At 33.6% G+C, this 17,502-nt stretch overlaps 1 protein-coding gene across 4 annotated transcripts; it reads right to left on the bottom strand.

The window, feature by feature from the left end:
* Nucleotides 1-1,599: 1,599 nt before the first annotated feature.
* LOC136346782 (uncharacterized) lies at nt 1,600-16,043 on the bottom strand. 4 transcript variants are annotated; one of them, XM_066296222.1, is made up of 4 exons: nt 15,521-15,713; nt 5,337-5,449; nt 5,133-5,264; nt 1,600-5,064 (listed from the first exon to the last, which is right to left on the bottom strand). In XM_066296222.1, exons 2-4 carry the CDS (start codon nt 5,446-5,448, stop codon nt 4,889-4,891), a joined length of 420 nt encoding a protein of 139 aa, XP_066152319.1. In that variant the 5' UTR covers nt 5,449; nt 15,521-15,713; the 3' UTR covers nt 1,600-4,888. The 4 variants fall into 4 exon arrangements, with proteins under 4 accessions (XP_066152319.1, XP_066152316.1, XP_066152317.1 ...); XM_066296219.1 differs by lacking the exon at nt 15,521-15,713 and adding an exon at nt 15,807-16,043 and having other exon boundaries at nt 1,972-5,064; XM_066296220.1 differs by lacking the exon at nt 15,521-15,713 and adding an exon at nt 15,301-15,514 and having other exon boundaries at nt 1,972-5,064.
* Nucleotides 16,044-17,502: the final 1,459 nt, after the last annotated feature.

Here is a 17,502-nt window from a genome sequence, read left to right on the forward strand (position 1 = left end):
TGAAATAACAAGTTTTTACTTAAAAGTAGCAACTGATAAAAAAAATAGTCTAATTACTTGGAAGAGCTAAAATAATAATAGGTAAGCAAGGCGTTGTCACGCAAACGAACCACAACTACCATCGTTATTAAGGATTTGAAATAGTACTACATGAAGTAGCTTAACAGCGAAAATTTTTCAAATGGAAAAAGTTATCGGGATTAAAGGCGAGTTTAGGACCTTCTTTAAGTAAAACTAGACGCTTTTCCTTTACTACAAATAGAATTTGACCTTAGCTGCATTCACAAAAAAATATGACTAAATATACCGAAGCAGTGAGTTGTAACTAGCGTCCTCTAGGAGCCGCCTGAGAATCCGATCAAAATTCCTACTTGGCATCTTACAAAACCTAAGTATGCAAATTTTGGTGTTAATGCTATGAAAACGCAAATAGTGATTAAATAATTTTAAAATAAAACTTCAATCTTGACCATTCTGCAATCCTGAAACACGCAACAATGATATAAGAAAGTATGTTAATCCAATCGTCACATTTTGGTGGTTCTTATCTCTGGTTTTGCCATGTCTCATTCCCAATGAATCACCCTGTATATTTCTCAGTAATGAACAAAATTGGAGAACAAAACTTGGCTGCATATTAGCGGAGCAGTCGCATTAATTGGACCACGGGGTAGCTAAATTGGACTTTGATACACGGAAAGAAAAAAATAAAAAATAAATGTTTTTCTTTACAAAAATCTTCGAATAATGGTAGTAGATAGTTAATTATTAGCGGTAATAGATATAAGTTTTAGAATTAAAAAAAAAACAATTATCACATATGTCGAGATTGCTGGTCCAAGTTTCATGATTGCAATCTTGGCGACGCGCACCCTGTAATCTGTTTTAGTCCCTTTTTTTATTAAAATAATTAATTTTACATTTGGCACATTCATTTTTCTGGTTTTCTAACACACAGCTGTCTGAATCATCTAAAATAAAGACTTCTTCCTAGTCTAAGTCTTCAGTGGTGCTTTCTTTCATCATTTTCTTACGCCTCTTTACAAATCTTTTCTGTGCTCCGTTTCCCTCCATTTTCCGTTTTATAAATTAATCTGTTTTCTTTATCCTTTCTCCGTTTTTTTTTTCTGGGATCCTGGGGCTGATTTTATCTTTATATCGTTTCATGAAAGCGTAATACCGAGCTTAGTCTGCCATTTCTTTTATGTGATTGACATTGTGGGGAATAGAAGTTTTCTCTGCAGTTTAATAAGCTAATCTGCGAACATTTGCAATTGTTAAACGGAACATATGTTGTTCTAGCTTCAACATGTGTATTTTCTATTTTTTTTTTTAATACTCAGTTTTTCTTTATTTTCGCACTTTCGCTCGTATCGTCCTTATTTAATTTTTTGTCCAGGTAACTTTATGCAATCTTGCACACTTCTTCAGACCAATACCTTAATTTTTTTAATAACATATTGCATTTTGCAAATTTTCAAGTTTCCTCTTATAATACTGCAAAAAAATCTGTTAAATTTTACTGGTCCATTTTACCCGACTACCAGTGGTCAAATTTATCAAACTGCACAATATCAGAATTGAAAAAAATACAACAAAATCTATAAAAGTCTATATTTGTATTATTGCAGTAAATTGTATATAGATAGTAAATGTAAATTGTAAATGCAAGCACTGAAAGCTTACCATTAACTTTACTGCGTCTTTAGAACAAAACATCAAAAATTACATTAAAACATTCAAATTTAGTACTTTGCAAAAACCACACGATCGCGTCAGTTTAAGTGAAAAAATAAAATGATCGACCAATATGATGTTGTTTCTAATCATATTATGCTGCCAACTCATAAAAATAAAAACTACAATTTGAGATATAGTAGTGATCCAATTTAACAAACGGTCCAATATACCCAACGTTCCCCTATATTTTAGCAGCAGGTAATTATCCAGAATTGTTCTAGATGTTGAGAATTTTTGATCTCAGAAACCTTAAAAGCAACCCGAAGCACGTAGAGGTGCTCTGTAGGAGGCTAAAAAAAATTTCCTAGAAATGTGAGATTTTACTTGACGAAAAAGTGAAGGAGCTCATCGAGTTTCTAAATAAAAGATTGACCAGCGACCATAAATTATACAGATCTTCAAAGGCCCCGACGCAGGTAAAATGAAATGTTGTTGAGGTTCAGCTAAAGAAACTGAGAGGATATGGCTTCAAAAGACATTATCAGATTATGAGGAACAACCTCGTAAACGGGGAGCTTTTCAGAAAAACCATTCAAAAATTAAATTCTTGAATTAAATATTAATGAGTCATACTGAGTATTCATTGCTTCATATCATCGCACTATATTTTTATGAAACAAAAAAGTCAATTTCTTCGTTGTAGCTGTGCCTATATTTCTATTAAGTTCGGTATGGAAATATAGAGCTTGTGAAAAGTGTTGCAAACACATTTATAAATTTCACAAACCCGATGTAAAGAAAATGTTTAAACACGTATAATTTCATTTGAAAAAAGGCATTTAATGCATTATTTTCTATGTTTAAATTTTTGACTCTTATTCAGCTACCCCTGCTAATTTTTTATTTTGAAATGGAGAGGTTTACGCTGTAGTATATCAAGTAAAAGGCAATTCAATTCGGGATACAACAGTATACTTAGAACTAAAATTGGATGTAGTTTCGTTAAAAAATTAAAAAAAAATTTAAAAGCAAAGTCCAAATTCTAAAAAAAATTTAAGTTTTACTTTTTGCTTACTAGATGGACAATCCATTCTTATTTCACTTTCAAAGACAGTGAAAAAATGCAATAAGACATAAAAATTACAAATCGCCTTCATTTTTGACAATTTTTTAGATACAATATATTTTTGGATTTGTAGAATGCATTGGTAGTTGAACTCAGTTGTTAGACATCTATCACAGTTAAAACATTAAAAAAATGTATTGTTTATCCGAGAAGCAACGAATTGAATTTTAAGCTTTTTGCTGTATGAGGATCGCAGATGATCTCACGAAGAGGTCTGTCGCAACTTTAATTAGAAACATCCAGACTGAACTATTGATGGAAGTATAGTTTGTCGTATTAATAAAACGTTAAAAAAAACTAAAAGTGTGAAAGCTGCTTCAAGACGTGGAAGACCTCAAATTTTAACTGATGGCGATAAAGCACCAGACATTCTTTGATCTATCGATGAAAACCTCATACAGGCTACCAGCAAACTGGTAGATGAATTGGATGTATCTCTAATATTAGTAAATAATCTTGCAAAACGAGAATAATTTCATCTATACATTACACAAAGTCAAGGTACATTACGATAATCTAAAAATCTAAGGGCTGCAGCCAGATTTATGTATGCACCCCAATACCACCTACCCTACCACCATCAACCTACAGGCGAGTTAAACTTTGGGTTTTCTAGAATTGACAAGGTTTTCTCTGAATCTGTGGAAGATGTAAAAACAATGCCTTTTCCTTTTCTTAATTCTAATAGAAATAAACATTAGGAGTAACTATATCACTATTAAACGCATGTAAGTTCTCACATATAACATCTCTATAGTTTGTTAATCGGATAATGAATCAAAAAATATTTAATATTTTTTGAGACATTTTTTTAAAAATCAACATGATATTAAACTTATATTTTGTTTATGTTTATAAGATGTAGTAAATACAGCGGTAAATTTTGATATATTCTAGCCTTATAAATGTAAATGGCCATTGCAATGGGCCAGTTTCTTACATATGACGTTGAAAACCAAGAATAATAATTGTATTCTTTGGTTCAAAATGAAAATAAACCTATTTTTGGGAAGAAGCTAATGTCCTTTGCCGTTTGATTTGGTTTTTACTGGCAAAATCGGTTGGGTTTTATACATCTCATCTGTAGATACTAGTCACGCTAAAAAACTAAAAAAAGACCAAGTTACTTAAAAATTCTTAAAATTTCCTTTTCAAGTATGATTAATTCAACTGCGTTCGAAATTCCCGCTCATGAGACGGTCGTCTATGGTCGGCCTTGTTTCTTTTAATTCCGGAAAATGATCTAAATTAAAATTGTTTATATATTTCCTAAAAACTCTGAAAATTTTTGTCTCTTGTCTGGCCTTCCTAATCTTCACAAATTCTGGTCCAAGTAGGACCAATTTTCAATGCGAATATTGATCTAAATTTCATGGCGGTGTTAGTTTTAAATTTTCAAAAAAGCGTTTTTAAAAATTCTTAATATTGTCGCTCAAGTTGGAGCGCATTGATGAGAATTTCTTTTCAGCTGCAACATTTTTGTGGGGAGTGGCCAGAGATCAATTACTGCACTTAGAACGGAAATTTGTGTTCGAACTTTGTTTATTATAATTCTCGAAATTTTCATTTAGCTTGGATTAAAGGAAAACCATAGGGGGCATATTGCAGATCACCGTGTTATTACGCACATTCAAAATTACTGCGAATCAGTACTTTGCTATTATGTACATTAATAAGCAGATAACATGGGTTAAGTGAGTAATTATTTACGGAAGATTTTTTAATTCAGTATTCCTAATTGTAATATTATTCATGAGATGTCACCTTGAATGAAGTCATTGTTAAAAGAATGTTCCAAACATTCATACATCTGCTTATGGATTTTTTTTTAATTATTAATTTTTTAATTAATACAATAAATTTTTCTATCATTCCGACCTGATGAGGATTGCACCTTAAGCTCATTCAGTTTCTTGCTTGTGGAATTATTAATTTAAATAACACAATATACATTTTTTTAAATAAAGAAATTAATCATTTCTTGTCTAATAATGCCATCTACGATCATTTCAAATGGTCAACAATTTGGTCTTTCACGTCTCATCAGTACCCGAATGATATTTAGGTATTTATAAAAGTGGTTTATTGTGGCCTGTTGGTGGCTTCAGTTACTAAGGTGAGGTTGATGGTATATGGAGGAGGACCGGTGTCAGATACAGTTTCCGGCTCTGGTGATAGTTCACTTTCAACAGAAGAGACATTAGCTCGATGCACTTTTACGACTTCGTCATATTGTGGAGGTGCCTCTGAGTAAAATACTAAAAATATTAAAGGTTTGATGAAATTCCCATTTTTAAAAAGATTTTACAGCTATTATTATACTTACAAGAATATGGAGGAGGAGCCGTCGGAAATACCCCCCCGTTCGAAGAATTATTGAAGGCAGGATTTACGTAAATCTCAGTAAAGGACTCTGTAGATATTCTTCGTGTGTCTGCTCTGTGACGAGCTATTCGTTCTAAAATTCATATAATTTTAGGTTGTGAAGAAAACTTTGCAAGAACAGAAGTCTAATTTAAATCTTACGTACCAGCTATCAGACGCTCCCTATCATAGGTTTGCTTGATTTTCTGAAGGAGTCCGCAAAATGAGATTATGAAGATGAATATTAGGGCCCCTAAAAGGATTAGTTCAAAGGCCATCCTGAAAAAGAAATGGAGTTCGGAAAGTTTTAATATCGATCAATTTGTACAAAGGAAGACAGAAAATTAGATAATGATGCAGATTTTATGAAAACAAATGGTCGAAAGGATAAAAGACTCTTCGATAAATGGCAGTCACCAAAATCAATTTTTATCGTTACTGCAATGAATATTTTCGAACTTAAATTAAGATACGGTGATGGGGACGAAATTAACCTGAACTAGCCTTAACCGGACAAAGTTAATTTTCCTATAATGCCCTTTCTGAAATTCTAGGAAAATTAAAAGAAATATGAGACACATCACAGTTTTATAAATCAGCATTTAACGTTTTTTTTTACGAAAAACGTCTTACACACCAGTAAGGGTTCTTTTTGTGGTTAAATTGCACATGGTTCTCGGTTAAAACTGGCTGATAATTCAATTCACCCTTTGCTAAGAAAACACCGAGAAACTGTCTCCCATCAACGATTAAGAACAGGAATTTCGGAGTGTTTTAAACAACTTAAATATTCACATCTCATACATATCAGTTGAATATTTATTTTCCTTTTTTTACTCATTTTTCCCAGGTTTTGAAGAAGAAACCCCAGCAAAGGCGTTTGTCCGATCTTTTAGTAAATGGCCAATTCCACCATAACAATAACAACCTCTGCTGATATATGAAGTCTTGTTTTCAAAGATAGAAAATGTAATGAAAGGTCCGCCTTAGACACACAGGGTGTCTAGAGATTAAAATAATAATAAAAGTCCCTATAAATGAACCCCAAAAATTGCTTCTTAAAGGAGTTAGAACCGCTTAAAAGGGGGTCTCTGAAAATGTTTTTTTTTTTTAATATTTTCGAAATTGATTGCGCTAAAATTATGAAATTCTGTATACTGGAATAAATTGGAAAGGAATTTTTTTTTTGTTTTAAAAATTTGATATTTTAGTTAGCGCGTCACATACAGGGGGTCATCTACGTGAACCTTGCCCTAACTTCGTTGCTTCAGATAATTGTTAATTTTTGAAACCAAATTACCGAATCGCAAATATTTTAAAGTAGTAAAGGTCTTTTTTTTAAATTTTATTGCGTTAGGATAAATGGTTTTTTCGAAAAATTAGCTTTATTAAACCGATGCATGATTAAACGGAAACCGAAATGTATGAAGAAAAGAATTAAATGATCCTTTGAGATGAACGGACGCCATTTTTAATATTTGCTGTGAATAAGTGAAAAATCCTTAATAATATTAGTCTTGTTATTGATGGTTAATAAAAAAAAATTGTTACAAGGTTTTCTACTAACGTTTATTAATATGCATTTGAATGTCCCTGTAATCGTGCATTAGTTCATAAAAATTAATTTTTCTGTAAATGGGCATCCTAGCGAGATAACATACCAGGACATTTTTTATTTGAAAATATTTGAAATTCCATAATTTGATTTCAAAAATTACGAAATGACGCTAAGAAAGAAGTTAGGGCAACATTTATGTACGACCCCTCCTATATGTGGGGCCCCTATCTAAAATCTGCAAATATTAGTACGAAAAAAAATTCTCATTCCAACGTATTATAGTATACCAAATTTCATGATTTTAACGCACACCCTTTCGAAATTCTTCCAAAATAAGAACACCTTCAGGGTTATCCATTTAAGGCGTTCTACCCCTTTTAAAAAGCAATTTTCGGGATATGTTCATAACACCTTTGTTCATTATTTTGATCTCTAGAATTATCTCTCAAAATGTTTCAAAGTTATTTCCGGACATTCTGTATAAAGCAGAGTTACAATAGTCATATTCGACTTGAACTGACAACATTAGCTACAGAGTACGTCATCTTCCTCCCTTATTTTTCATTAGTTTTGTAGTGACTTGCATTTGATCTGTAAACGAATAGTTATAGAGTTAAGTCAAATTGAAAACTCACAAATAACGTGGAAAATTCATCAATTTCTGGAAAGTTTGACATTAGGCCACTTTGCCTTAGGTCGGAACCCAGCAAACAGACAAAATGTACATTTAAACAACGAGATTTCCTTTCTATGAAATATAAGCTATAGAACAGTAAGCATAATGTTTCAATTCAATTTCACTTGTTCTTCAGGTTGTTAAAGAATTCTTTGATGTGTCTTAGCAAATACTTATAGCAAGTGAAAGTAGCTGACTAGTATTGAAATAGCAGATTAATGTTGAACTATAGTTAAAATCATTTGAAGGAAGAACTGATTAAATCTGAAAATATTCATCAAAACTTAATTATGTTTAATTGATAAATTTTATTAATTCAGGTTAGTTTCCTTGTTTTTTCTTTTATATTTAGGTTATATGCCGAATTTGAATTTGTTTTTTCATTGAAGGAAAAGCGAATCCTCTGATGGCACATCGTCAATTCTGAAGAGCATTAACAGCATTAAATGAACACAGAAACATTTTTGTTAAATATTTTCAATCGCTTTCTTGGCGTGACCCTTGTCGGTCACAATCGAGATATCAAGTCTCTTCGAAGTGCCTTCGGACACTGACACTGCTTTTCGACAAAAACTTGGATGGAAGAAAAATCGATTTAATTTTGTTTTCATTGTGGATACGGAACTTAAATTGCAATAATTTTATTGAAACAGAAAGGTGGTTGAAGTATCCAGAATCGAGGGTTTTGCAATGCTGAATTGCCGAGCGATTTGCGACTGACTCAGTTTTGGACCATCCCAGGCATTACGTAAGTAGATTTTTCAAAATATTATAAACTGACTAGAGACCCTGTCGACTGAGAAAATCGAAAATTGCTACACTTTCGGCACAAAAAAATTAATGGGCAAACTACTTATGAAATTAAAAATCGTGCGATCATCAATCAAAAACTGTCTCGTAAGCTTTACAAGGAATTTAAGTACATTCTGTACGAAAAGTCCGGGAACCGCGAAATATCTAGAAAAAATATAAAATTTACTGAAAAATATCTTATATAAAAATTGCCGGAGTTTAAAAATTCTACTTTTCTACGGTATTTAGAAATATACAAGGTGTGTCACAAAGTGGCAGTGACTTAGTTATATTTCTTCTTATGGAACGTCAAACTTTCTATGACATTCTCAGATTTGCCATCGCATTCTGAACACATTTAATACTCTATGTTCTGTGATTAACTCTAGAGGTTCGCCAGTTCTGCAGATCTAAAGAAAAAAATAAAGGAACTTATTTTTATTAAAAGGAGTGCTCAAAATGTGCGCCCTGAACGGTTTGACAATGAGCTAAAGTGTAATGGAATTTCTCAATAACATATTCCAGCACTTCAGTAGTAATGAAACTGCTTCCGTCAGTAATTCTTCTTCTTTACTGATTTAGATCTACCAGTTTTCTGGCATACACCTTAGTTTTTAGGTGGCTCCATAGAAAATAGTCAAAGAGCGTCAAGTCCGGTGATCTAGGGGGCCATTCTATATCACATCCCATCAAAGGTGCATAATAAGGAAGCTGATTACTAGATAAATTGGTCACAAAAAAGACAAGCCATTACTACCCTTATTAATAGCTTTCTTGACCATCAGCTTTGTCGTATTTTCACATTTTGAGCGTTTATTCCACTAAATTCATTCCCGTAAGCTTTACTGAACTATGAGGGTTAGCCACAAGACTAATTTGTTCTGAACTCGAAGGCAAATCAAAAAATGTAAGAAAAAGATTACTAAAAACATAATTTCAATTCACTTCTACTTTGTGACGCACCTTGTATGTTTCTGAATAGCATAGAATGAAATCATTTTTATACAAGGTATTTTTTTAATAAATTGTGTATTTCTGGAGATATTTCAAGGTTCCAGGAGTTTACGTACACAGTGTATGTTTGGAATGTAAATTAGATAGGAATGGATAAAAATTTACAAATATTGGCAAATAGTTAAGGAGTTGAATTATATGTGGGGCCTATTATCAACTAGATCTAGGTGTCAAGAACTATTTCTTGGGATCTGTTTCTTAACGTTATTTACTTAAGGATCGTCTCAAGGTCTCAAAATTTTGCCAGGTATCTTCGAGAGACTGCTGACCTCAAACCCCGATTTCTCTCCATGTTAATGTCCGCCAAGATTGAAATAATTAAGTGGTCATATATGGTGAAGATATGTTATTATGACATCATTTTTTATCGGGCGGCGCTAGGATTTCGATTTTTTAATCGAAATATCAGAATTAAAAATCAGTATCGATTTGCACCAGAAGATTCTGAATTTTGATTCATTCGAGATAATTACTGTATCATTTCTTCGTGATTAATTCAGAAATTTTTTTACAACATTGTCATGGCTAAGGAGTGGTTATACCTTTTTATTTAATAGATAAAAATCGATTTATTTCATTTTTTTCCTTCAAGGACTTGGTCCAAGATTAATGGAGATTATTCCTTCCACCGCTATTCTAATTGCAACGTATTTATTCACATTGAGAAATTTTCTCTGATCATTGCCTCTTCAAAGTTTGGTCTATTACCACTTAATCAACAGGAATTGGTCACGTTCAACAGAGGTAACAGTTGTATAAGTGGCTGCAGTTCTGAGTCAAAATAGTATCAGCTTCGATTAAAATTTTTATATCTAAAGGGTAGCGTTTTATTCTGTAGAAATTCCAACAGTTGCACAACTGTCGACTCTCGTGAACAGGGCCAACGTTTCCTTTCTACATATCTGACTTCAGTGAAGTCAACTTTCATTGGAGGTTAAAACGATGATTAGATGAGAAGCAATCATTCCACTCTGTTGAGGGGTGAATTGGCGGCCTGGCAAATGAACTATTTTCAAATTGCAGCTTAACGAACAGGTGAAGTAAACGCAGCGAAATGAAACACTACGAAGACACTAGGCCTTTTCGAAAATGATGATTTGGATATGATATCAGCCATTGATCTTCGATATTAGTTAGCTATCTGATGATTAACGACGAGCTAATATGGATCAGTCCGATCTAAATTATCGTTTCCGAAAAAACTTGACTGATGGCTGCTCTTAATCATAAATTAGTTCGCGTCAATGGTCTAGAAGAACTGGATGTTAGAAGCAGTTGTGGGTATTCCATCAAAGTTGGTCCTATATGCTGAACGGAAGGATTCTATGTATTAATACTCTTATGATGTCATTCGTTCGAAAGAGGTCTGACATACGCTGACGTATACGTAAGATGTTATAATGACGTAATTTCTTTTGATTTTAGCGTCATAGACTAGTGTCCAACTTTTCGAAAAGGCGAAAAAAACTATAAAGAACAATATTATATTCACTCTTTATACAGGGTGTCCCAGAATGAGGGAGTCAACGCTTAACCACATACTCCTTGGTCATATATTCATGGTGATATATACGAAATTGTCTCCTTCTGGAGATACAAGCTCTTAAAGTCTCACTTTTTTTTAAAGTTTTGCAGATAAGTCGAAATCAGCTAGATGGATTGCTACGAAATTTGGTGTATAATCTTTCTGCTTTTCGGGGCACATTCGATAGGGCTTATTACGGTAAAACCACCAGGGGTAGTGGTCAATTGCTACAAGGTCGAATGTTAAATACACCAGAATTTTTTTATTCGTTCATGCAGACGGTTGTTTTTTTTTTATGAAATTCTTGGTCAGTTACGCAGCTTTTTTAAAATCTTTTATTGAATTTTGCTTTGGAGCCTCCATTAGACGAAAAGAAATTAAAATTGTTGATAATGTCAGCCCCTCTTCAATGACCACCTAGGTCTCCAGATCTAACACCCTGCAACTTTTCCATTTGGGGTACGCTGAAATCTCGTGTATATGTTGTTCCTATTCAAAATGAAGACCACCTAAGAAATAAAATTTTGCAAGCAGCTGATGGAATGCGTAATGGTCGAATGATGTTGGGAAGATTAAAATTTAATTTACTTCGACGAGTGAATCTCTGTGTTCGAGAACGGGGTGGTCACGTTGGGCGCTTATTAAATTAATTGTTTATTGAAATGTTTGCTTTTATTTCCCTCTGAAGGGTATGTATTGACTGACATCAACAATTTACCGAAAAAGACAATTTCGTATATATCACCATGAATCGATGTATTTTTGACCAAGGAATATGGTATGTGGTTAAGCGTTGACTCCCTCATTTTGGGGACATCCTGTATATCGTTGCTTCACATCCAATTTTAGCAATATATCGAAGAATCGAGCCTTCAGGGAATAAAAACGGCATTCATACGTCTTCTTGCTTGTAGACCTAATGTAGAAATTAAGGGAAGCATTTTTTTTAATTCTAGCTCTAACTACAATTAGATTATCTCCACTGTAAGGGCTCCTTGCCCACTGTCACGAGAGGAGAAATAATCAAAGTAGATACAGCCCAGATTAAGATGAAGTTTTAGAACTGCGAAAATGAGCTTCTTTGAAGAAGGTTCAAGATAGTTTAAATTTCAGAGTAACGGAGCTTAACGAGAGAAGAGCTTCTAAGAGAACTCTGCTATTAGATAAAAAAAATTAATTAAAAATATTGTTTATTTAACATTAGTTATGGGATAAACAAAATATATTTTTTCTATCAAATGACTTATGTTCCGAAAATCCTTTTTTTGTTAAAACCTTTGCAATTCTTTGACAATATGTAGCAAAAATGATTATCATGAGTTTTAATCACTTGTAAGTTGAGTATCAATATTTAGAGGCTTATAGCCGTTATCGTACTGTTTAAAAGTAAATAACAGGATTTTATTATTGATATTTAAAGATGACATATTTTTATTTATTAGGACGTTTAGAGCAATTAATGTGGGCCGCATTTGATGTCGAGGAGGTAAAACTACCTGCAAGAGTGCAATGATGAAACGTGTTCTTAGTGATTTTATTTACGTTAAAAATTAATTAAGCATGTTGTTGCGAGTCCCAAGGAACGAGGATAGTCCCAGAAGTATCTCAATTAAAACTTAAACAAAAAAAAATTGAAAAATATCACGTTATTTCTCAACATACTCTGTTTTGAGATAGACACGCTTTTCCCAGTGATCTTCTATAGTTTCTATGCCGTGTTTATAGCGAGAACCTTCTCGAATGTCTCAAAATAGTCATCAACCTCGAACTTCATCTCTTCGTTATTGGCAAATCTCTTTCCATCGAGCCATTTTTTCAAGTTTGGAAATAAAAAATAGTCTGAAGGGGTTAAATCTGGTAAATAGGGTGGGCGAGGTAAATGTTCGAAACCAAGTTGACTGATTTTGGCCATCGTGACGATGGAAGTGTGGTTGTGGATGGTCTTGATGAAACAAGACTTTCTTCTTGGCCAAATGTAGTCACTTTTTAATAATTTCTTTGGTCAAATATCGGAATAAATTTGTATAATATTCTCTGTTTATTGTTTTTCCTTTATTGAGATAGTCAATTAAAATTATTCCACGTGAATCTCAAAAAAACTGACGTCATCACCTTCCCTGCGAATGAAATGGTTTTCACCTTCTTCGGAACCGATTCTCCCCTTCGAGTCCATTGTTTTGACCGTTGTTTCGTCTTAACTGTGAAATGATGAACACATGTTTCATCCACGTTTATGAATAAACGTTAAAACTCGACTTTATTGCTACGAAACTTGGCCAAACAATCCCTTGAAACATTCTCACGGCTCTGCCTTTGTTCAATTCTGAATAATCGCGGCACCCATCTTGTGCGCACCCCTCTCATATCCAATTGTTTGGTCAAAATGCGATGTCCAGTACCTTTTGAAATACGTATCATATTTGCTAATTTGCGTAATTTTAGTCAACGGTCTTTTAGTATGGTTTTGTCGATTTTCACCGCAATTTCTGGACTGGTCAGATCTGGACTGTTACTGGATCGCGGAATTTGTCGTGGCAGCTCGTACGACTGTTTGAATTTTGCTACTCAAGATTTTACAGCCGGTAACGAAGGACCAGATTCGCCCAGAGTTGAACCTAATTTTGTTTTGATGTTGAATAGACTAAGGCCCTTCAAACGAGAGTATGGAATCACGTATTGACGATCAAGTTTTTCCATCTTCAGAAAATTTCTAAAAGCGTTTAGTAAAAACGGCTCCAAAGCATAGAGAAATCAAAGTAGCACCCTCAAACGTTAGCCATGGGCTTTTTAAGGTTAGGCCTTTGTAACATAAACAAATTTTTGACAAAAAAAATTGCCATCTATACGTCAGGATGGGTCTTTCTGGACCCATCCTCGTAAATGTACAGTAGCGACCAAAAGTTTGGAAACTTTTTAATTTTGAATTATTTCAAAATTTTTAAGGGCAATTTTATTTTTTTTAGAATATTGATAAGCATAAATTCACGTTCTTAAATACCACTAAGAAAAAAATTGTTTATAGTTCTAAAAATGTTGTTATTGAATATTTGCAATTTGTCGACGGACAAAAGTTTGGAAACTGTATTCAAAAACAGACTATTATTCGATTATATTGGGTTAATAACGCAAATTATTTTCGATCAGTTTAGCAATATGCCTAAAACTAAATGTTTTTCCAGTGATTTGAAAAATAAAATGGTGGAGTTATATTTAAGTGGTCAGCGATTAATCGACATTTCAAGAAATTTACAAGTACCAAAAGGCAGTGTTTTCAAGATTTTGAAGAGGTATCGCAATGATAATACCACTGCTAATAGCAGTAGAAGTGGAAGACCTAAAAAGCTAACAGCAAAAGCAGAAGCAATCATCAAAAAGTTATCAAATGGAAATCTTAGATTGGCCGCTGTTGATATTAATAAAGAATTATCCACAAAATATAACATCGTAGTGTCAGTAACAACTGTAAAAAGAAAACTAAATAATCTAGGATTATTTGGACGAAGACCTGCAAAGAAACCACTTATATCCAACAAAAATCGTAAAGCCCTTTTACAGTTTGCCAAAGACCATTTAGACTGGACAGTCGCAAAATGGGGTACTGTCTTATTCAGTGATGAAAGTAAATTCCAACTCTTCGGAAGTGATGGAATACAGTGTGTTCGACGACCAGCAAGGAAGAGATTTGAAAAAAAAAAATCAAATACCTACCGTTAAACATGGTGGCGGTAATGACCTAGTTTGGGGTTGCTTTTCTTCATCTGGTGTGGGCCCTCTAGTGGCTATCGATACCATTATGGACCGGTTTAAATATAAAGAAATATTGGAAAATCATATGCTTCCATTTGCAGAATGGCAAATGCCCCTACAATGGATCCTTCAACACGACAATGATCCAGAACATGCTTCGCGTTTGGTGAAAAATTGGTTAGAAGAAAAATTTGGGCATGTTTTAAAATGGCCTTCTCAATCACCTGACCTTAACCCAATTGAATTCTTTTAGCACGAATTGGGGAAGAGAATTGGTGATTCTGGCATATTTGATAGTGCAGAATTATCTGCAATTCTTCAAAGGGAATGGGAGGCAATTCCTGTAAGTGTCTGTCAAAAGCTTGTGGAATCAATGCGTAAACGATGCTTAGCTGTGATTAAAGCCAAGGGATATGCCACGAAATATTGATATTTTTTATTTTTAAAATGATTATTACTTGGTATTTTAGTTTTTAGAGAATGGTTTCCAAACTTTTGTCATCCGAGAATAATACTTTTCTTTGTAATTATATTTAGACTGAAACATTTGTTTACTTTTGCATAAATACTTGAAATACTTTATTTAAAAATATAACATTTTTAAAATATAAAAAAAAAGAAGTGATGGCGTTTTTATTAAATACCTGATTTTAAAAAAAGTTTCCAATCTTTTGGTCGCTACTGTACATCGCAAGACATAATACATATAGTAAATACCTTTAAAATGAGCAAACTTGGCCCCTTTACAAAAATGTATCTGAACTAACGTCAACATCCCTTCTACGGAGAGAAAACCACTTTTTTGATCTCGAACTAACCTGAACTAACCCGAAATTCCAACGCACTTGAACTCAATCTATCATCTGCAATATCATTGTTTTAATATTAAAATTGCGCGTTTCGAATTTCATTTCGAATGCTCCGATTTATGCTTTAGACACAGGACACGATGTGACTAATTCGAAAGATATCAAAAAGGACGAAAGCTCTGAGATGAATTTTCACAAATTCACAACAAACACATCGTTTTGTACGTACTTGGAAAAGCGTTTGCAGGTCCCTCATAACTTCACCACAACATTGATTTTCGAAAAATATCGCAGATAAGATAGCGAATGGCTCGATTGATGACGTGACAGTATTATTTTATTGTAGGTATAATATATTGGGTATTAGGCGAATTAAGGGATTTCTGATAAGAGTTTTAGATCCTTCTGGATTGACCTTCAGAGGTCGATGATTGGGGACCAAAAAAGATTACACAGCTATATCCTACGGAATAAACTCAACACGAACATATGATGAGTGATTAAATTCGACTTACGTTACTAAAATTTACATCATGAAGTACCGCACTTTCTGATTCACCTTTCACCCACTCTTATGATATTTAACCCATTTATAATTAAACCCTTGGTGGAAAATTATCTCTTTCATCAATCATCTACGTTAAGGCTAAATTAGTCTGTGGGATATTATTGCGTTATTGCACTATATCATTTTTTTACTTTGTTAGTTGTTTAAATAGTGATATGCTTGTTGCCTTAATATGTGTGTGATGCGATGTTTGATTTAAGAGTTATCTCCAACTGAATTAGCAGATCCATAATATGTTTATAATGAATCTTAAAGTCATTGTTTCAAGATGGCGATACAAGCATTGGTGCCAAATTGATAATTTTTTTTTAATAAAATTAGGTACCTACGTAATTCAAGACGATAAAGCGAGTTGAAAATAACTATTTACGTGATTTTTACGATTACATTGAACTTCCACATAATCTAACAACACTTGGATGAATTTGATCGAGCCTGATTAGCTCCCAATAAATTCTGTTTAGGATTCACCATATTCAAAGTCTGAGTTTCGCCATGAAGAGTATCGACAAAAATGATATGGTATGAAGAGTGCGATGGTAAAATGAAGGAACTGATTCAATTGGTGACATAAACGTGACTGATACTCTTGAAAAATCTGGTGATCTGCACTGGAGGGCAAAAGCAACTGGACACTTCAATTGTCATATACACCGCTGGTAAAAGTATCGCAACACGTTTGTAACTTCGCAAATTAAAAAAAAAATGCTTAAACACGTATAATTTTATTAAAGAAACAAATTTAATGTTAAAATTTTCCGCCCCGATCCACCTCCTTCTACTTACTTTTCGTTTTCAAATGGAAAGGTATTCACTGTAGAATACCAAATGAAAGGCAATTTAATAAGGGACATAAGGGTGCGCTCAGAACTAAAATCCGATTTACAATTAAACAAAAAACTATTAGATATTAAGTAAAGTAATTCACTATTACATCAAACGAAATCGATATGTCTACAATAAATGCTCAAATTGGGCTCCAGTGACAACAATTTGGCAACGACTCATCAAAATTCTATTATACAATTATCCGGTGTTGCTTCCGTTATTGATTCCAATCCAATTTGAGTCCTAAGACGTAAGTCACAGAAATTCTGTCGTTTGTGTTTGCAAATGAACCTTTTAAGGGACTCCACAACAAAAAATCGATGGGCGTAAGATCCGGAGATCGTGGCGTCCATCGTCTTGCGCCTCTTCTGCTAGTCCGTCTTCAGGACGAAAATCGCATCAAGATACTGTCTCACGACCATGGTATAATGTGAGTGTGAGCCATCTTGTTGGAACCAAATATTATTGACCACTTCTCCCCCTTTTTCTCTAGAAAAAATTGCGGGGATTGGTGGAACTACTTCCTGTTGCAATAGGTGTAATTATGATGAGTTTTTTAAGTTTTCTATGAAAAACGAGCCGATGAACTGGTGCCATATTGCACTCATCCGTACATTGAGTTTTTGCAGATGTGCTTGCAGAGTATGCATCCAATAAAGACTGTCTGTAGACCAGTAACCACGATTACGTCGATGAATAGATTCGTTTAAGCAAAACGTTGCTTTATAGGGAAATAAAATTACAAAAAACAACCTATTATCCCAAGTGCGTTTTTCTTGCATCAATCCACAAAATTCCATCCTGCGATCAAAATC

Source organism: Euwallacea fornicatus, chromosome 24, assembly GCF_040115645.1.
Source record: "Euwallacea fornicatus isolate EFF26 chromosome 24, ASM4011564v1, whole genome shotgun sequence".
NCBI lineage: Eukaryota > Metazoa > Arthropoda > Insecta > Coleoptera > Curculionidae > Euwallacea > Euwallacea fornicatus.

Bases quoted from the DNA above. Each gene is read 5' to 3' on its own strand.
- LOC136346782 (XM_066296222.1), bottom strand. From the start codon at position 5,448: ATGGCCTTTGAACTAATCCTTTTAGGGGCCCTAATATTCATCTTCATA. The intron at 5,265-5,336 runs GTACGTAAGATT...TATGAATTTTAG, and splicing joins TAGGGAGCGTCTGATAGCTG to AACGAATAGCTCGTCACAGA. The intron at 5,065-5,132 runs GTAAGTATAATA...TAATATTTTTAG, and splicing joins GGCTCCTCCTCCATATTCTT to TATTTTACTCAGAGGCACCT.